The 22,220-nt window shown below is 40.0% G+C and overlaps 1 protein-coding gene across 1 annotated transcript; it reads right to left on the reverse strand.

Moving 5' to 3' along the window:
* Nucleotides 1-331: 331 nt before the first annotated feature.
* Nucleotides 332-18,755, reverse strand: LOC310950026 (tumor necrosis factor receptor superfamily member 11B-like). The gene is made up of 6 exons (XM_083917690.1): nt 18,673-18,755; nt 9,879-10,106; nt 9,107-9,251; nt 3,778-3,984; nt 1,979-2,203; nt 332-1,894 (listed from the first exon to the last, which is right to left on the reverse strand). The coding sequence occupies exons 1-6, from the start codon at nt 18,718-18,720 to the stop codon at nt 1,500-1,502; spliced, it is 1,248 nt and encodes a 415-aa protein (XP_083773816.1). The 5' UTR covers nt 18,721-18,755; the 3' UTR covers nt 332-1,499.
* Between the last annotated feature and the right edge of the window lie 3,465 nt (nt 18,756-22,220).

The following is a 22,220-nucleotide window of genomic DNA, read 5'->3' on the forward strand; positions in this document are numbered from 1 at the left end:
TGAAGACTGAATTGCACCTATAAACATAAATCTGATTTACTTGTCACACAGTTAGTTCAATCTAAGGTCCTGCATCTGTGCAGATAGACAATCATAGTTTGGGATCATGGCGTGGCACCTGAGCCTGGGCCAAGGGCCACACCAGGTCACTTCCTGGATACGACCCTGTAGTGATGTAAATGATAAAGAGTAGCTGTAAAAGAACTCTTGAACTTGTACTGTAAGTCAAATCCAGGTGCTTATTTATTAAGAAACAAAACATATTTACAAACTGATTTTAATCAGATCATTTGACATTAGTGTTCACAAGTTACACAAGCTTAAAGAGGACCACTCAGGCATATATACACAATAAGGATCGTACATTTAACAATCTAAAAGTGATAAAACAAAATATAAAACACATATCACTTCATGAACTTGCAGCATTTGGAATCCAGTATTTCTGATAAGGTATTAAAAACAAGCCTTTACATATTCAGAAAGTAAAATTATTATTTTTTTAAATAGAAAACAATTGCACTCCTTTGTACATTCATAAAGCTGACAATTAAAAAATAAAAATAAGATGAGTTACTTGCCAGCAGTCCAGAACAAACCAACAAACAAAGGAAAACTGTAGAAAATACATGTATTTCATTATGAAACCAAATCCTTCCTCTCAATCAGCGAGAAAGCAATAATAATAAAAACACAACATCTGCCAGCCTACCTTCCATAAAAATAGTGTTCTATTTACATCTTAAATAGTTTTTCATTTTTCACAGACTACGGTCAAAAAGTTCCCAGGAAACCTTTTTTTAAAGTTTTGGCCTGCCTGGAGTACACAGATGTGTGGTCGCTTTTCATTCTTTCTTTTAAGGCTTATTTATGGTTGACCTGAAGCGCAAACTGCAACAGCAGTTCACACAACACGACAGCAAGTCACACAACTAAAGGGTGTTATTTGATGAATGTGAATGAAACTGATGAAGCCACACCTGGAACTACAAGCGCAAGCTAGCAAGCTACGTAGATGTCCTGAGTAGTGTTGTGGTAAATTGTTGTTGTGTTGTGGTCATTTGCTGCCGCGTTGGATTAATTTATTTTGTGTTGTGGTAAATTTGTGTCGTGTTGCTGGGAATTTCTGTTGTGTTGTGCGATCTGCTGTTGTGGTTTGCACTTCAGGGCTACCATACTTTTTAGATTCATCACTGCAGACAGATATGTAGACTGAGGGTGGTGTTATTAGCAACCCTTGGTACCTCATATAATTATTATTTTGGCAGAGAGAGGCAAAAAAGAATCTACCTTCCCATCTTTCCCTTGTGTTACAGTTAGGCACTATATGCATAGCTTGATATCATTTGGTGATAAAGACCTGGCGTTATCATGTTACCCATGTCTGTTCCTCTTTTACACACATATATCCTACTGCTCACTAATTTTGTTTTTTTGGTTCTTTATCTTTCATCGATTAGGGTCTGTTTATATTATAGATGACATATATACCCAAATCGCTATTCATTTAATGGCTTATGCGCCTTAAAACACGACTCATCGTGAAGCATACCGACAAACATCTTCTCATACATCTTGTGAGCAGAGGTGGTTCCTATGATGCGGCTGATCTTCTTCAGGCCTTTCAGCAGATAGCGTGGGGCCCCCTGGCTGCGCAGCACCCTCAGACTGTGAGACAGACCTTTGGCTAGATCCAGGTCATAGTTTGCTGTCTTCCAGAGGTGAAGAAGCTGCAGGATGTACTGCCTGGGGAGGCAAGTAGAGACGACGGCCTTGACATCCTCCTGCTGAACTCTGACCCCCGGAAGGCTGTTGGTGACCTTCAGGAGGTCATCTAGGGTCAGGTTTTTTAGGCCGTTGCAGCGAGAGACTTTCCTCTCACAGTGGTTCACACCTGCAGGGACAGGGGGCGACCATTAACACAGAACTTCACTTTATCTAGAACGGGCTAAAACAAAAGTGCAGACTTTTTTTGTACCTTGTATGATGCCGTACATCTTGTCCTGGTCTTTGTTCTGTTCCCTCCACAGTCGCAGCAGCTGGAGAACCTGCTGCTGGGGAGAGCAGGCCTTCTTCAGCCTCTCCAGGCTCTTACGATCCACCCTACGCCCGGGAAGACTCTCTAACAGCCGCTCCAGGGGCACAGAGGACAGTCGCAGGGAGGAGAGGGACTGGAAGACTGCCTCCTCACACAGGGTCACATCTGGAATACATTATGAGAGAAACACAGACAGGGAGACATTATCACAACATACAATAAAAAGATTCATAGCAGTGGAAACATTATACAATTGTGATCAGGGTCAATCAAAACATATTCTTCACAGAGGTCTTACTCTGGTGCACAGGTGATGTTTAGAATAGATTCAGATTACATTGTTTGGTCTCCGCAGAGTCCCATAGGCCTGTTATATGTCTGGGTTTGTTTATGTGTGTTTGCGTGTGTATTCAGACTGTTGGCTTGTAATTTGACCACAGCAGAAACAAGGACTTGCTCTCTTTCTGTTGACAGCACAGTACCACCGTTGACATCAGTCAAACTGAACTGCAGTGATTCAAGCTGAGCTTTGCTGAAATTTACTGCACTTTGCTGCTGAGTCACACTGTACCACACAAGCGCCTACACTGTTTCATCATTACATGCCTTACATGGCATATGTATTTATTTTGCAAAGAGCAGGGTTTTCTTACTATGCAGATGATGTGAAACTGTCGACATGAAATTGTGGCTTTTATAGTAAGGCATTTCTGTGTTCAAGTATGTGTGAAACTGTTTTCTGATTGCCTTGCAGAATACGAGGAACATCAGAAATTACAATAAAATCATTTAGGAGAACCGATGTCGGTGTCGTATATCTGAGTTAAATGTGAAGAGGATATTAGGCTTGTTTCTCTGATGTCTGGATAATTGAAGTGTGACTTGCTCTGTAATTGACACTGACGTCCTGGTGGTTCTTTTTAAAACACGTAGCAACTTTGGTAATCCCAACTGCTTTCAATTTCCCATTTTCTTTTGTTAAAAAAATGCTAAACTATTCCAGGATCTGCTGCAGAAAATCTGTGGTTGTGTAATCCGCAGGAAGACAATTTGTGAATGAATGTTTGAAGAGAGCATCACCCTCCCTGAGGGACAGCAGCTTTGTATCTTTCCTTCTCAGTGTGTGCACAAGTGTACCAGGGTCTGTACATCCCTGTGTGTGTTCTTCAGTCGCTGTGGTTTCTCAGGCTCTGGGAGTTCAGTGTCATATTTGAGGCTTCCCCTCTCAAATTAATTGTCAGCATCTGACATAGCTCAAGTCTGAGTAACAAAGACTTACCAGCTTGTCTTATGTCTTTCTGAGCTTGTCTCAGTTTCCTCTATTATTGTAGTTTGAGGATGTGTCAGTTAGAGTAATTGATCCATCATGGGTCTTTATGACAGTAGTGGCATAAACATCCCAGTCAAACCTTTGCTTTGGCTTTTCTCTCTTGTGTTGGTTTAAAGGCAAGAATTAGCAAAGGAATGGAATCTGGACAACGGACCTGACCGAGGAAATCCCCTGCCTTCAGGAATGAAAATGACCACATGTCTGAAATAATTCAGCTCCAGTTGAATTGAAGTTGTTGACAATTGAGGTTTGCTCAAGAACATTATCACGTGTGTCTTTGTGTGTGTGTGTGTGTGTGCGCGCGTGCAGTGTATACACTGTACAAACAATCTCTACCCTGATTCCACCCTGCATTAGTGCTAAAACCCTCCATTAGTGATTAACCCATATACTGCAGTGTGTGTCTTACCAGTGTGACACAGAGTGTGATGCTGAGAGCACTCCAGGGTTCCTGTCTTGCCACAGAGGCTGTCTGAAGTGGACGTGCCCCATCTCAGTGTCTTCAAGCCCAGATCGGAGCAGTTTCTGTGGGGCTGACACGGCTCAGTGGAGGAATCGGCACTGGAGAAATGACCAGCGGGACAACGCTCACACATGGTGTCACTCAGCGGTGTACCTGGGGGAGATACACACAGGTGTGTTCATTTTATGAATGAAGACAGGATTGTTTATACATTTAGGTGTGTGTCATATTTCAAACTAGCAGAAAACAGATTCTTCTCATCTAGGCATGGGACAATGGGACGATCCTGGCCAAAATGACTGTGATTTGCAATATTATTTTGATAATCATTCAAATATAATTACAACTCTTCTCACTAAAACCCACTGGAATCACTTTATCTCACATTTTGTTGACAAATATTTTGTATTGCATCACAGATAGAACACACTTTTTTTACTGAACAGACTTCTCTAGTGAAAAAAATCTTAAACAATCATAAATCATAAGGTCCCCTTGATTAAAAATGTAACTTAAAAAGTCATGGTATAGTATGTCATAAAAAATTGCAGAAGAACGTACTAAGCAATCACAAAGGGCTTTTTTAAATGATCAAACTTACATTTACTGTTGATAAATACATGCTCAGTGATGTATATACTGTTTATGTAACAAACACTCTTCTTCATTAATAGTAGACTAAATCAAATGAGAAGATGGATTTTCTGTAAAACAAAATCAATTCTTCTTGAACTAACTTATGGGCTGTGGTCAAATGATTAGAGGAAAAACTGCAGTCAATTTACCGGTCAAGTCACTTGTGAGGAAATTAATGATATTAATATTATCCAGATAATGGAATTCCCCCACAATTAAGTCATTGTGGGTTTTTTAAACTCAAAATCCGTGATAAAAAAGATGATTGTCTCATCCCTGTTCTCATCTTATTATCAAGTTTGATCTTATCTTATTTCATCTCAGTCAGTGTCGTCGTGTGACATCCTGCAAACTGCAGCTGATCAAAGACGTCGAGAGGATTCCAAGAACTATGACCACAGCGACATGTGACAACGCGTCAGGTTGACAGATGACTGTATGATGGTCGGTCTGAATGACTCATAACAGCACCTCATAGTTTCTATATCTCATCTTCGAATGTGAAATACATAACTGCAAAAAGTGATTTGTCAGTTGATTTTTCAGAGTTGTTAGTTGTTAGAAAACCTGTTCAGAACATCAGCTTCTGATGGGAAAAACACTTAATATTTAAAACATATTTTAATCACTTCATAATGCTTGTAGAATATTTTAACAGATGATTAAAACCATGATATTGACAAATAATGTTGGGAAATAAAATGAGAACAATTCAACAACTGTTTTCTTTTATTATTAGTTATTATTTAATCACTTAAAATATTGCCTCAATGATGTAAAAATGCTGTTTAATGTAATAATGTAACCACTTCTTTCCCACAAAGCTACCGATCACATTTACAGCAACATTTTACTATATTTACAACATTTTTAACCACCATGTTGACATTACAGTAAACCTAAAGAACTTCTGGCATATGAGCTGCAGCACGCATGACGATTGTGACTGTGTAGTGGAACTAGAGCACTAATCACATCCTCATTTTCTAATTATCTCTGATAGAAGTGAAAGCGTGTGGAATGAGTACAAGTCATGCGTCTATCAGATTTGACCTTTGATTAGTTTCCCTCTATCACAGTACATTTTCAACATTTAGCAGTACAACATGAAACCACAGGCAGATATGCATACAGCAAAGTGTTTCCTGCACCACTGGTGACAAACCATGTAGAGTGCATGAGAATGTGCTGGCCCGACTGTAACATGGCGTCACATGCTGGCATTAATCTTGTCATTTTCTCAGAATTACCTGTCAATGTAGAATCAGCATGTTAGCACTTTCCCATCATAAGGTTCCATTTTTGATGTCAACTTAAGTGGAAGAGCTAGCTCTACTGTCTGCACAATAAGGGATATATTAATCAAATAAACTAGCTGGAAATGCACAGTAGACTGCAACAATTAATCGATTAGTTGCCAACTATTACATTAATTGCCAACTTTGTTTTGATAATCGATTAAAATTCTCTGATTCCAGCTTCTTAAATGTGAATATTCTGTTTTTTCCCTCCTCTTTGACAGTAAACTGAATATTTTTTAAGTGTGGACAAAACAAGACATTTGAGGACATCATTTTGGGCTTTGGGAAACAAAGGGAATCAACATTTCTCACTTTTTTCTGATATTTTATGGACCAAATAACTAATCTATTAATCAAGGAAATAATCAACAGATTATCTCATTATATAATACAAATAATTGGTAGTTGCAGCTCAAAAGCATAGAGTAAAAACAATATCTTGGTTGAAGACTCTCATTATTGTGGATCTGCTGCTTTTCTTTGTCTTATGGTATAGTCAATAATAACTTCATATGCACTGCAGAAGTTCAAGATTCTAACTCTAGTCTTTTAGATTTATTTTAATATGACTTCTTCTATCTGTGATTTTGTTTGGTCTGCAACTTTTTATTCTGCCTTCTTGGTCTCCCCAGAAAACAGATTTTATAACTCAATGGGACTTGTTAAATGAATGAATGATCTTTTTTGACTCATTTCAAAAGAAAATAATTGGCATATTAATTGATGATGAAAATAATTGTTGGCTGTTTCTTGTACATCATGTCTGATACAGATAAAACCCAGACACACAGATAAACCAGCTAGAAAGATTGAAAACCTTGTGTTTAAACAGCAAGAAAGAGTCACAGCTAGAAACAGGCAAATCAGGAGATCAAGAGGAAAGGAATGGAGTCATAAAGCGCACAATGAACCATTGGTTTTCTAACATGCTGTGGTCTAAAGGTCTAAACCACAACTCAAGATATTACATAATACTGCATGTCCTTTAGCTCCAAAGAGGGGAATCCCCTGAAATGCTGTCTCATGTCTGCGGAGCATCATTAGACATTCAGGTCTGATTGTAGATCCGTGTTTGAGGAATTCACGGAAAACGTTGTCTCATCTTTAGAGTGGTGTCAGCGCTGCAAGGGTCAGATAATGACCAGAATCCACGGAAAATGTTGTTTCATCTATGCAGCTGCTGGATTATGGCCTCAGATCTAAGATGAAGTCAGGAGAAGTGTAGTGCCAGTTTGTGCTGCGGTTCCAGTAGAAATATCAGATTATGTTTACAGGAATGTTGAAATTCAGCATCAACCTCTCTTTAAGTTGCCCACAATCACTACTGACGCACCGAGGAGGGAATCTGCAAGAATGTCTGGTCAGATATCCACCATAATAATGACATCCTTGGTTGCATCTGGCTTAATAATTAGCGGTCGGTGCTGTATTGTGAGGAAAAGGATTGGACTCTGCTCTGAAGGAAATGTAATAACTGATGTTGAAATTTTTGAAGTTTTAAATACAGGCTTTGTCTCCAGAGAGACACGGAGGGCATTCTCTGTCTAGTAAAACTGATCTCATTCTTCAGAGAGATAGGAAACATTTCATATGCAGAATGTGTGGAATGTGTGCATAGATTTCACTAGTGTGTGACTTTCTATGTCTTTGTTAACAGCAGCATTCTGAGGGATCTTAGCAAAAACAAAACAAATGTTTCTGCTAAATGCTCCTCTGTTCTCGCAAGAACAGTTCAGTATTTTCACACAGTTAGTCCAAACAAAGAAATCTTTAATGGCAAATATATCTGAGTCTGTATTGGACACACTGCAGTGAATTCAAAGAGGAAACGCATCATTAGGGATGCAGGTGAAAGGTTATTGAGACAAAACAAACTGATGATCTGTGTCGTGAAAGTTTTCTCTGTAATTATGCATTATCATGTATGAAGAGGAACAAGTGACTTTGCAGGAAATGTCATTCTCTTAAACAGCTACGGTTTGTTTTGCTTTAATGAAAACGTGGCAGAAGGAAGTCTGGTCATATTTAGTTTTTTCTAAGAGTGTTGACGGAAACTTGAGCAAAGAAGATCCTGTCTGCAGAACATGCAGAAAGAAAAGCACTGTGAAAGGCTATTATTTTTCTAATGTTTATGCTTTCCATTATAAAACTTGGTGCGTATCAGCACTTTTAGAACATTTTCAGCATATTTTAAAAACTGCGATAATACCGATAATCATGGTAATTGTTCACTATACTTGTGATATAAAACTTAACTTACATAATTTCTTCCCTAGTATGCATACAATGGCACAGGGGTATAATGAGGATATTATAGAATGATCAAATTGAAAATCAGACTACTGGCTGTGACCTATTCCTGTTTCTACACATGTTTAGCTATTAAATATATATACAGGTTGAAATCAAACTCTGTCTGTCAGTGAAATACACAGAGGTTCTAAGAAAGAGTCAGTCGTTTAAAAAAAAAATTAAGTTCCTGCAAAGAGAGACATCAGCATCTGGAACAGATCTGATTCACAAAATCAGAAGAAGGCGAGTAGAAAGAGAGAGAGGAGAGCTTCCAGTGATATAAGGGACAGAGCATCATAATATCCAAACTCTGATCTGTAACGAATGTGTGTCTCTGCTTTGTCAACATGAAGGTTCACTTAATATATGCCAGTAAGGTGACAGTGGAAGAGTAAAGCATGAGATAAGAAGATTAAAGGAAAGATAAAATGATGCTGAAAATGCATATGCATTGCACTGTATAACAATGTGAACACAGTAACCCACACTCATGCACATATATCCAATAAAACACACACACACACACACACACACACACACACACACACACACACACACACACACACACACACACACACACACACACACACACACACACACACACACACACACACACACACACACACACACACACACACACACACACACACACACACACACACACACACACACACACACACACACACACACACACACACACAAACACACACACACACACACACACACACACACACACTTTTCTTAGGTTTAAGTGATAACATTGAGCCTAAAGGACTTTTCTTCACTGAACTCAGTGCTTCCTCCTGCTGTGTGCTTACCTGTGGTGTTGACTGGATTCCTAATTTTCTCTGGTTTTAGTACAAATGCTTGTTTTAAAACCACAATCTCCGATTTAAATCTAATTGACTTGTTGACCGGAAAGATGCAAAACCCACAAAATAACTGACCGTCTTCTTTATCAGATATCTTATGTAAAAAAAAGGCAGTCTGTCAGTACAATTATATAGCAATAATAATAATAATCTAAATGTTAATCTCAGTCTTACCTAAAGCCGTCACTCCGTAGCCTGGGGGACAGGTACCGTGTGTGATGCAGAACTCCACCACTAGGTGGAAGCCTGGAGCACACTCACACAGTTGGTCGTGGGTGCTGTTGCACTGCTGCTTCACAAGCTGTCTCTCTTTGCACACCTAAACACAACAAAAAACTATCAAACACCCACTGAAACAGTGTTGCTGCATGCACATGTTAACATACAGTACAGACTGATTTACAGGCACATATATGAACAGTGTTATGCATGTTAATTAAATACAGTGACTTGCAAAAGTATAGAAATGACACACCCGAACAAGGATATAAAAACACCTCAAGGTAGACTTGTTAACACATATAACATCATTTATTGAGAGTTTCAAAGAGGAAAACATCTAAACTGCGGGGGAAGATCACTCTACCACAATGAGTGCATTCAAACTTTCATTTTTAGTGTCAACAACTAAAGTGTAAACACTGGTTTCAAAAAATTGCAGATGCTTTGCCAAAAAGTAAACAAACCATATAGTGAAGCATCCAAGGAAAAGGCACAAGGACAACCACAGAGGAGAAGAAAAAATCATTAAAGGGATGCTGAACTTGAGTGGAATCCCTCACTGTGATGTGAGCTCAGATTTGGTGAGTAGACACACAAAGTAGATGCTACAGAAACTGGTGTTTCTCATGAAACTTAATGCTCAAAGAAGTGAACCATGCCTGCAAAAAAAAAAAAATGCAACTTAGGTATTAGGTAGAATAAAACCTTTTGCCCTCAGACATACCGGGGTGCAGTACTGGCATGAATCCTCCCAGTGCCAATTCTCAGCAAAATGTCTCTCAGGACAGGCCTGGCACTCTGTGGGCGTGTCAGCGGTGCAGTGTCGTGTCACGGCTGTGCCAGGAGGGCATTGGTTGCACAGCAGGAGGTCAGATGTCACAGGGTCACGGTACTGGTACTTCGGCTGTACTGTCTGCTGCTGGAAAGCCCAGGAAAGAGAAGCTGTGAAGAGCTGTGAGAGAAAGAAAGCGGGTTTAGGAGTGAGTCAACAGCAGTGACAACATTTCAAATAAAATCCATCTCGTGCACAGCTCCTCTTTGGCTAAAGGTTCAAAATTTTTTTTTTTTTTTGGAGCCCTCGCAAACCCAAAGCTTCCAGTAAGAAAGAGTTGAATGACAGGTCAGGGCTGTAAAGTTGACACTCCTGGTGGAAATGCAGTCCTAAAGTGATTTCCTCTGTTTTATAGAGAGCTGTTCAGGGAATTGGGGGAGAAAATTCAGCAGCAGGTCATGGATATGGATTACATCACAACAACGGTACATTTTTCATTTTTGCGTGTTTGCAGGAGGCAACATCATTGCTATGTGTTTCCTCAAATCATCCTGGTGCTAAAGGCTGTGAGCATGATTGTATCTGAACTATTTGTTTGATTAAGGGATCATATTTATTTCATTGCACTTTTGCTTCTCAAAATCAAAAGAATAGCAAAGATTTTAAATGAATTCAGATGTTTCTGCACACATTTAATTAAAATAAAGTTAAAGGGTTATAGATAATCATGCACTGACCTCACCAGCACTCCCCTACTCCTGTCAGCAGCTCCCTAAGATAGGCTGATGGGATTCAACGCTGATCTAACAGCAGTTTAATATCGCCCTGGAGCAAGAGCATACCACACCCATATATCTTCAACCCATCCATATTGACACGCAGTAGGGTGGGTGGCTGTTAGCGGGGCCTCTGAGATAGATATATGTAGCTTTTGCCTCAAAAACAGGCCCATGCATCACCACTTGAGCTGGAACCGAACCGCTTCAGCCTAAAATCTGAGATATCAGTCAGTGAGCAGCATGTTTGACATGCAGCCATGCAGCTGGTAGAGGACACATGCAGACCAGATGTCACACATCTGCAGACTCCTTCCACCCTGAAGTCCCTCAGCCATTGGCTCTGTGGACTTTCCCTTTGGCTCGGATACATCCTCACTGCTTGGACAAACTAACAATGGGCCGTTCTTGCATTTTGTGTATTTGGTGTGTGTGTGTGTGTGTGCGTGCGTGCGTGCGTGCGTGCGTGCGTGCGTGCGTGCGTGCGTGCGTGCGTGCGTGCGTGCGTGCGTGCGTGCGTGCGTGCGTGCGTGCGTGCGTGCGTGCGTGCGTGCGTGTGTGTGTGTGTGTGTGTGTGTGTGCGTGTGTGCGTGTGTGCGTGTGTGCGTGCTTGCATGTGGTTTTCTGCTTTCAACCATGGTTGTGTGTGTATCTTCAAACCTAATTGAATTCATACAACAAACAACTACAACTCATCCATGCATGTGCATGCAGGCGTGCACAGATGCGAGAATGTGTGTGTTTTTGCATGTCTGTATGTGTGTGCATGTTTGTCGGTGTTCATGTCCAATTATTGTCTTCCTCAGTGTTGGTCTGTATGCTCTGCGGTCTCCTCTCCTGGCTGCTGTTCATAAAGAGAACTGTTGGAGGTTACTGGGCTTTCCCCATTCACCACCAGAATACAAAACACTCACCCACTGCTCTTCAGTTTACCCGCTGCACACCATTCACCTCCTTCCTGCCTGTGTGTGTATTTGTTCTTATCCCATTTGGCTTAAAACTTGCGACCACAAAAAACAATGTACTATGTGTATGTGTGTGTGAAGCTAAAAAAAAATTTCAATGTGTGTGAACATGTGTGCCTCTCATTTGCTATTATATTACACAATATTTGGTTACAGAAATATTTGCATCAGAAATCTACATGTGATCTGCATGTCCAATCAATCGGAAACGTTGCACTACGCAGACAAGATATTGCGTACGTTGTTCTATTTCTGTTTCCTGTTGCACTCAAGGTCATTGAGAAAGATAGTAAAAATAGATGAATGGGTTTTACACACGATAATAGAAACCAAAGCTTCAAACAGCCTGGCGAGTGCAGTGGTTTTCCCGGCAAAACCTATCGACCTCTGAGCACAACATTCGGTGGAAGGCTTTCATCCGCACTGGCTCGCTGAGCAGTGCCATGGCTGCATCTGTTTGTTTGTAGCATGGGTGGCCCCGACGGGAATCAAACCCATAATCATAGTTTTGCCCTTCAAATAAAGACATGTATATAAACACTATTAAGCCGTGAGACCACATCCAATCAATCAGGAGGGTGGAGTGTACCGAGGGACTGAAGGAGGGTCACCTGGGTTTTTACAAATCTGGGTCCAGTTACACTTGTCGTTCCGACTTTAATCTTGGCTCCGAGTCAGGATGAGTTTACCGGAATCTTTAGTCATGAGAGCCAATGAGCCTGAGCACATGTGGAAGTGGTCAGGTTCCTATTGTTCTTCATATCCTTCATACTGCACAGTAGTTTGGCTACGCTTCAGCTGCAATTTACAGTACAGTGCAAAGCATGATCATGCATGCTGAGAAATGTTGCTTTATATCACGTCTTTATGATCAGATCTAGACATCCCTTCAAAATCACTCACACCTACATCATACTGTAGATCCAGCTTAATACCTTTGCTCCCTGTTATTCACCTTTTCTGACACTCATATCCATTCCAGCCACTTCTTAAAACTATATGACACACTTCAGCCAGAGCCATCCTTCTATCAGCAGCTAAAAGAGATATCGACCTTTTCACCCTGCTTTTCGTCTAAGAAGATGCCATCTGACAACATCACGGACGACTGCTCGAAACCCAAATTACACAGCAGCTAGGGGCCACTGACAGCCATAATTATACTGTTAGCATCATCAGAGCGAAGCTGAGCCAGAGGCATGTCCTGCAATGGAGCACAGCCAGCTGAGGGGAAGGATGGTTGAAGGTATGAAGGTAATGATGATGTTCTACCTTCCTGCAGCATGATGCCCTTAAGCAAGGCAGGATGGCAGCTATGTAAATGACAGTAATTTATGAAGAGTTGTGTGCGAAGCTGCTTGTTGGGAAAAAGCAGGGTCACAAAGTCACGTTCCTCCAGATAAATAATGGATCAAATAAAAACCCTATATATTTATACAGGTTGAATGGGCTTCAAGTGATTCAGTTTGCTTTTGTGATCTTATTTGAAGTGAGTTTATCAGAAAACCTTGTGTTTATTAAGCAGAGCTTAACCAAGTCTTTAACAGAGAGCATGTGGTCTTTGACAGAAGGTATCCTGTTAAATGACACAAACAACAAGTGTATTCCAGTCTGTAAAGTTTACACACACCATCCTGGTTCTCACCCCAGGCAACACAAGAGAGACACAGTGAAAAAACTGTTAATGTTATTGGTGGTGAGATGATGTTTAGTGAGCAAAGTTACATATCTATCAGCCTGTGAATGTTCTCATTCGTCCAGGTCATCGTTATCACTTTGTTTTTCTGGACACTGTAATATCTCTAACATTCATCGCTGAAATAATGCCAATCTCTTGTCCAGACAAGGTCTATAAGAGTTCTGGTGTTTTTTTTATGTTTTTTCTATGGTCTGTTTGTTGTCAAAATGATGTCTGAGTGATGATGACAGTGCTTTGGTGAAACCGGCTAAACTGCACTTTGAGTGTTGCATGACAGATGGGCTGTAGCGGCATAACAAGAGTTCAGACACCTGACAGAAATGGCCTTTAAAATTATGCCAAATGCTTTCCATATGAGCTTACAGAGAGACAATGGGCTTATTGATCTTACACACACACACACACACACACACACACACACACACACACACACACACTGACCAGCTAAAATACTCTTCATCAGAGGCATTGCACTGAAGATACAGTGAACACTGTGCAGAAAAAGAGCAAGTAACTCAGCCTGATTATGTAAAATAAAAATAATTTGTAGAGGGAGACACATTTTGACTTGTTTTATATGATAGAAAGGGTAAAAATTAATATGTAAATCATGTAAAAATGTTTTCAGAGTAACAACTTGAAAGAGTAAACATGTCCTCCCTTGTGTTGTTGGGGAAAATATTAAAACGCTTCCAGAACAAATTATCCGGAGTATTTAAATAACTTCCAACGGATAGGGTTCAGGCTTCCAGTTAGAGTGAATGTGCATGTAGCACACTGCAATGCAAAGAAAGAGGAGAATCAGAGTTTGGGTAGCCCGAGGTCAGATTTAAATTCATGGCATGAGGAGAAGAGCCACCAACCACCAGTACACCAGCTTATCCACCAGGCACATGGCTTCAGTTAACTGTAGAACGCAGGTGGTCTGAGGGGGGATTCCAGCTTTGGGAAGCGTGTGTGTGTGTGTGTGTGTGTGTGTGTGTGTGTGTGTGTGTGTGTGTGCGTGTGTGTGTGTGTGTGTGCATGTGTCTTTTTCACTCATGCAGATACAGAGGGTCATGCTACCATAATCACAGGAATCATCAGGTATTCAACATCTCTGAGGAAATTCAAATGCTCTCCATTTTCAATGAAATTAGTAACGAACCTGATGTTGATCTGTGAAGGCAGAAATATTTTATTTCCATTTGTTCCCATCCAGGAACTTAAACTAATGACGAATTTAAAACAAATCATCCAGTATCTCATACTCAACACATCCTCATACCCAAATGACAGCTTAGGGCGTTTGCTAATGACTCCCAAAACAGCATATCGTTCTATTCAGCGTTGTTTAACAGCTGTTTAAAGCACATGGTCGCAACATGTGACAGCGCTGACAGTTTTAATCACGTGACCGTAACTAGTGACTGTTCTATACGGTTACAACTACTGAACTTAAGTGTAGGCAACAAAAAAACCTGGTTAGAGTTTGGAAATGGATTGGCTTAAGACAGAAGTTGGTTAACTTTAGAAATTGCACTATTATCTTCTGGTTTCACATGGTATACGAACAGCGGTGTTCCACGTGACTCCAATACATTTTATATTTACTTTATATATCACAATTGTACATCAAAAAACAATATGATAAGCTTACAGAATATGATACATTGCTAAAGATTCAAGCAGTGAGTCCCAACATTTTTTGTCCTGTGACCTCTTTGAACAAAAACAGCATCTAATTGGCGCTTCCTACCTACCAAAGCAGCTGAATTCATGTGATCACGCAAGAATCGTAGGTTCGCACGTCACACAAAAAACATCTTTTCAGTCTCCAATAACAGTTTTGTGTTCGGATCGAAAGTGAGCGACCAATCAGAATCCTGTGAGGAGCTACCGACAGTTGAGGAGGGAGGGGGAAACCAGGACTGATGACAAAACAAGAGGCAACAGCTTGTTCAAAACAACAACAGCGGCTCCTAAAGATGGTAGCTTAGATGCTGCAATAGCATCAGTTTTATCTGAACTGGAGAGTTTTTCTTCATTGAAAGAAGAAAACAGCACTGAAGAATTTTCTTGATGGAAAAATATTTTCTCTCTCTCCTCCCGATTGACTTCAGCATGATTTTGATAGACAGATAGTTTCCCTTGCACCTGCCCTTTCCAAGTCAGTTTCCAATGACGGATTCTCAGATTGTCCTGTGTAACAAACCAGTTGACGTGTCAGTTATGGAGCTCCTGGTCCCAGTTCTGTTCAATTCAGATGTGAATGAGTTGTTAGCAGTTCCACCAAAGAGTGGAAAACATTGTGTCATTTAAAAGATTGTTTTAGGCTCAGAGAGGTTAAATTATACAATATTTCACAAAGAAACAAGCCTTTGTATAGCACAAGAGATAATTTCAATGCCAAATTTATATTGTTCCCTCTTGGAGGGAGCCAATGGACTCAACCTCCTCCTACTGTGAATAAAGCCCCAACTCAACCAGCTCCAAAATTAAAATTCTACACATTAATGCGTCAGTATTGACACTAATAATAATATTAATAATAATAATTTCATGAGTCACTTTGCTGCATAATGAGTATATAAAGTATATTGCACTGATAATGTTTTTTTTTTTTACTTTAAGAGTAAGATTTTTAATGTAGGAATCTTACTTGGAATACGTTTTTTTTGTCAATCAAACTCTCCTTATGCTCTAACATAAACTGTTTTTAATATGACTCATACAGTTAGGTACAAGATAAAACAAAGATTAAGGATCAATGAGTTCATCACAACTGTGCCACACACACACACACACACACACACACACACACACACACACACACACACACACACACACACACACACACACACACACACACACACACACACACACACACACACACACACACACACACACACACACACACACACACACACACACACACACACACACACACACACACACACACACACACACACACCTGCTATCAGTACTGTTGCCTATTGAAAAAAGGGGAAGTTGAGCCTGAGGAAGCAGCTTCCAGAGGTAATCGTTGCCTTATGATAAAAAACGTTTGTGCTTGTTTGCTTAAAACATGTTGATCCTGTACCTTCACACCTCCATCTGTATTCCTCCCTCCCCCCGTCAAGCTTACTTCCTCACCCTTTCTCCAGTGATTGTCTAGAAAACAGTTGAGTCTGTTTGACTAAGTGACCTCTCCGTAGCTTCTCCTGTGTGCGTGTGAACCTGCAGGTGGTTTAGGGAAGTGGCTGCAGCTAATGCCAACGGCCACAACAGAGAGCAAAGGAGAGTAGGCGTTAAGATAAATGGAGCACAGATGATGGAAAATATTAGAGGGAGATAATGGGGATTAGCGACTGGATCACTAAGATGAAAGATAGCCTGCCCGGTTGACTACCTGGGGACCAAACAGAAATGATTGTGCTCCCCTGAACCTCACTTCTCCACCACTGTTTACATTCTGAAATATGTTTCTGCACAGAAACTAAAAGACTGTTCCACTAAGATATAAAACCTTCATCATCCCGGGAAAAAACCCAAACAAAAAGGGTGTTTTTTCAGCAGATGAAATGCAACCACATGAGTCAGAATCATGCAGGGGAACAGGAAGAGTACGCAGGTGCAGGAGGTGCATTTACTGCCGGACCTCTGAGCCAAAACAATGTTTTGAACACAAAATTGCAGTGTCTCTTTAACAAAGAATTACTAACAGACAGAGTAAGTGTCTGGCTGTGTGGCTCGTGATTAAGAGGCGGAAAGGTATGGGGGATCCAGAGGGGTGCAGATTGACTTATTGGCTGGATGCTGACAGCGGAGAGTGGCTGGACGTCTGACTCATTGTATGGCTGGCCAAATGACTGACTGACTGACTAAATGAATAAATGATGAATAAACACAAGAACACTTTTGTGAGAACAAAGTGTTTGCCTATTTTAGGCCAATTGTGGACACATTAGAAGGTGGCAGAACGTGCACTCAACTGACCATACACACATTACAACATCTCTCCCTCTTTATCACGCACACATAAACAAACACACATGCAGATCATGAGGACAGATAGTGGGTGCAGTGTTTTATGGTCTTTTTATAGATACACATCTGTACATGATCATATGCAAAACCTGCAAAGGCCTCAACACGGCACAGCATGCAAAACACAGCAAAGGAAATAACCGCTCCTTCCCTACAGGCATACATTTAAAATCCCCTGCGAAGCGTTATAGAACTAATTAGTGTAACGTCAAACTCACAGTAAACACCATCTGCTGACAACACACTACATCTCCAGTTTGAATGGGTTGACTTTCATTCATTTCAAACGTGCCACAGAAAAAGCAATGAAATGTCACCTAAAGTAAACTGTCTGTCATTGATGGAGATGGTAGATCTTGTTTGCGGGCTGTGAGTATTTGCAGACAGCAGTGCAAAAAAAGGTGGGAGAAACATGAGCTCCATTAATCATCAAAAGCAAACAACATCCAGTGTAACATCAATGGAATCATTTAGAGATCTAATCATCACATACAGTAGTCCTAAGAGACATGTTCTGTAGAACTTTACGTTCTATGTGAACTTTACAGTGTGCGTTAAGCTTACAATATGATAGAATAATAAAAAACAAATTGCAGCCTCAGAAGTCACCATAAATAGAATTGACATCTCTCTACACAACCCAGCATAATTGTACAAGTAATATTCCGTTTTGTGGGTATTCATGGGGGCTGATATAGTGTATAGGTGTATGTGTTACTTTGATATTCATAAATACACTGATATGTATATTGTCCCTCCATTCCCATATGAAATCCATTTATCTAATTGGAATGTCTTGCAAATATACTGAAAAATGATTTGTACTGGAGGCATTTTTACACACAATATACCATTTGAAATCTGACTACAAGTAAAACAGGTATAAGAATAAGTGTTTGAATATGAACTATAATAACTCCCACATGGCAAACGATAGGTCTTAACCTCACTCTAAACGAGACCGACCGTGATCAAAATGTCAGATCTAAAGAACCGACTGTAATTTCAGCGGACACCGTGACTGGTGTGTGACAAATCATTGATCCCTGAGACAAGTTCAACGTCATCACACTACCTGCACACACGCATGCTGTACGGAACTTTAAAGCATAAATGCCAATAGCGTTTTTGGACTGAAGGCGAGTGCTCATACCCAACTCTCATCCGCGTGTTTCGAAATAATAATACCATGTCTGGAAAGTCATTCCTTTAGAAAGAAGCGTCCCTGAGCTCCAGCGGACCGAGGGGAAGAGGTGCAGAAACTCTGGTTTACTCACCACTATCAGTTTCATGGCCGGGTTGGTTATCACTATCCGAGTGCTCATCTCCACTGCGTAAAAGCGAACTGCGGTGTGATGGGGTCTCTCCATCACAGATCTGTACTTATACAGCAGGCTAGAGTGCCCACCCACAGTTAACCATCGCTCAGCCCTACGCAAAGAAATGGATGGTGTGGGCGGCAACAAGGGAACCAAAGCAGCACCCAATAATCATCAAGATGATGTGGATCCATTCGTGGACTCATAATAAAAACAAATGTTCCCTAAAAAATCCCTCATGAATATGGCAATGGCAGCTGTAGAGGAACAGTTGCAAAATATGACACAGTTCCTGTATGAGTTCAGTTCCAAATACAAAAGTGTCTTTCTTTAGAGGGGATGAGTTTTCCTTATTTAAAAAGAAAGAGAGCCAATAAATTATCTGTTTGACATTTTCCAGGCTACTGAAATTTTTTGGTAAAATAATACAGTGATGAGGTCAAACTCCAGAGCAACTATTTCCATGTGTATATAATGCAAATTCTACAGTGTGAAAAATGTGTTTTTATGTGTTTGACAACCAGTCTGAAAAACACCCAATGTCCCAAAGTAATTAAAAAAAAGGTTGCTTTAATCAGAGTGAATGAAGAACCTTTTTCCAGGATAAATGTTTTTAGTTCTGGTTTAACAGCATGGAGATACAATGATTGACAGCTGTTTATTTGGACCAGCCAAAATCATTTGGCTTATGCTTATTTGAATATCGCCCGTGGAACTTGGTGATGTTGTCTCAGTGAGGCCGGACAACACTGTGCATGTGTTGTGGGGAAAAAATGTTTAAGAAACTTGAGCCACGAGAATCAAAGATCTTTGTTAAAACTGCTGTTTCTGTTACACTGAGTTTATTTAGTCGTAGAACTGTGCTGCAGATATGTTGGAGCATATTGCATAAAGTTTAGACTCCAGATGATTTTTATAGCATTTCACAAAGAAATCTATTGTATGTTTTATAGTTACACATCCCACAACTGGCTTTTTCTTAACCCTTTGTTTATTCAGGGAAGTTTCAATGAGAGCAACATTTTTGGAGTAACACCCTGATCACACTTACACAGTGCAGGCTGTCCTCATTCACTGTTCGTATATATACCTAAAGTAATTCACTGTAATTCGAATGTAATGCATATATTTGGGTTACTGTAGAAACAGGATCTGGAGCAAAGAAGGAAATAAGATGACATAGTATGAGAGCATATTTTTTCAAACTGTTGTTCTTGTCGTGAATACTTTCACACAGAACGCAAATACTATGTTGCAATTAAAAAAAAGCATTTTTTTTTTTCAGAACAAGGTCGATTTGCTGACCAAAAAATTCAGGTATGAGGATTATAAAATATTAGCATGGAAGCTCCGTAGGCCGATTCAAGATGGCAAACTTGATTCCTTTTAACCATGACAAAGGCATGCAGTCCATACCAGATCCACTCCCCTGTTCTTCCCTATAGAATAAAAGCCCTGGGCTGTTTAACTGTTGAGCCAATCTGGCATGCAGAGCACATCAATGGTATGAATTACATAAATCCGATCAATCAAAATGTGAAAATGGCATTTCGCAAGTCCAATGATGAGTTTGGAACTTCAAATGTTGTTCTTCTTTCTCTGCAGGTGTTTGTTTACTATATTAAATATAGTTTTCCTAAAGACATTCAAAAGTTACTCTATAGTAGTACAATACAAGGTTTCAACCAAAGGGGAAAAGGTCAAAATGCATGATTGGTAGCAGACAACTCAAGTAATAACAATAGAGTAACCCCACAGTATGAACTCATATACATATGATCTACAAGATGATTAAAAACCAAAGGTCCGAAAACAAACCTACTCCCTTTTGTCATAACTTCCTTGCAGAGGCATGACAAAATGTCACAGTCCACTGACGTAAAAGCACACGGCCCTAACGTAGTCAGAGAAAATACACGCTCACCCACCTACAGGTCTCTGAAGCATGTGAGGGAAATCTTAGTGGTGAGGTCACAGCTCACCACAGGATGACTTTATACATACACACACACACAGGCACAAATACAGAAAAATACACACATCTTTCAGCACTGAGGTCAGAATACACCGCAACAATGGTGGAGCGGAAGCTGGACGTATACCCTCTCAAGCACACACACATAAACACACACTCAGAAGTCAGCGAGTCTTTCTGACGCGTTAGTTGGTGGTGAGGTTTGTAGGGTACGAGCAGGGAAAACGTGAGTGTTACGAGGTGAACCAGATGCTACACACACACACACACACACATATAGATTTAAAAAAGGTTACTTGCTGACTCATACGTCCATAAATTGGTGGCCGGTTTTGGCCTGTCAACAAGAAGACTACACTTTGATTTATTTTGAATATTCAGTCAAAATGTATTTAAGGCTAAGCGTTGTCTCCTCAGCCATAGCTTGTGTGTACCGTATATGTAAGTATTCATGCTCCTGAGGCAAGAACAACGCACACACAATAGAATTAAATTACTCTATGGGGACAATGAAGACCAGCTGTCCATCAAGCACAAAACTGGTCACTACAAAGTGACTCCAAAGGTGAGTGCACATGTGTGATGAATAATCCCTGATTTAAATTCACCTGCAAAGATGTTGAGTTTAGTTCTTTGTAGTGTTTCTGCCTAGTTTGCATACTACAGGCAGATAGCAGATCTCTGTTCAGATCTATTCAGAACTTCTGTGTACACACGTGTGTATAGTATTATCTGGTTGCGTGGTAACCCCAATTGTGTATTGTGTTATTATTTCTGTGTGTGTGTGTGGGGTGGGGGGGGGGGGGTTAACCATCTGAGTCCCACTCATTTCCCTAACAGATCTCATAAACGAATGAATGCATGCATGCAAATAAAGTAAAGATTAACTGTAGAGATAGAAATAGATAGAAGAAGAAAAAAAGAAGACTGAGTAGAATCCAAACATATTGACAAGCTCACAAAGAACCTGAAATTAATAGCAGAAAGAGATAAACCTGTATTTGTTTATAAATTATAGAAAACACATCAACTGGATGCATTATGGTAGCAACTCAAAAGTACACTTTTCAACCTACCATGAACTGTAACTCCAAGAGCTTTTCCTCATCAAACTGGCCAGATAATGGTTACTGCTACTGGACATTTTCAAGACTTCTTCCATTTTACATTTCTGTACTATTCAAAGTCAATCAATCAATCAATCAATCAATGTATTTGTCATGTGAAATCAGATAAGATACAATTGAAGTGGAATATAATTATGTCAGTTCCTTTAATTTATGCATTAAAACAGAAACACACTAACATGCTTGAGAAGAACTATATTTATAGGTACAACAATAGAAGCTTCCTTTCATAGTTTTAATGATTACAATTTATTGGAATCATTATTTTTAAATTGTTTTTATAATCAGGTACCTTGCTCTTTTGCATCATTTGATTCAATCTATGTACTGAATAGTGTATGTTGGTTCACTGACAAGTGAAATCATCTCTATTTTTGTGGTAATGTTTTTTTGTGTAAATATTT

Source organism: Echiichthys vipera (genome assembly GCF_963691815.1).
Source record: "Echiichthys vipera genome assembly, chromosome: 8".
NCBI lineage: Eukaryota > Metazoa > Chordata > Actinopteri > Perciformes > Trachinidae > Echiichthys > Echiichthys vipera.

Coding starts and splice junctions, on each gene's coding strand:
- LOC310950026 (XM_083917690.1), bottom strand. CDS start 18,720: ATGAGCACTCGGATAGTGATAACCAACCCGGCCATGAAACTGATAGTG. Junction 2,204..3,777: donor TCACACTCTGTGTCACACTG/GTAAGACACACA, acceptor AATGTATTCCAG/ATGTGACCCTGTGTGAGGAG. Junction 1,895..1,978: donor GATGTACGGCATCATACAAG/GTACAAAAAAAG, acceptor CTGTCCCTGCAG/GTGTGAACCACTGTGAGAGG.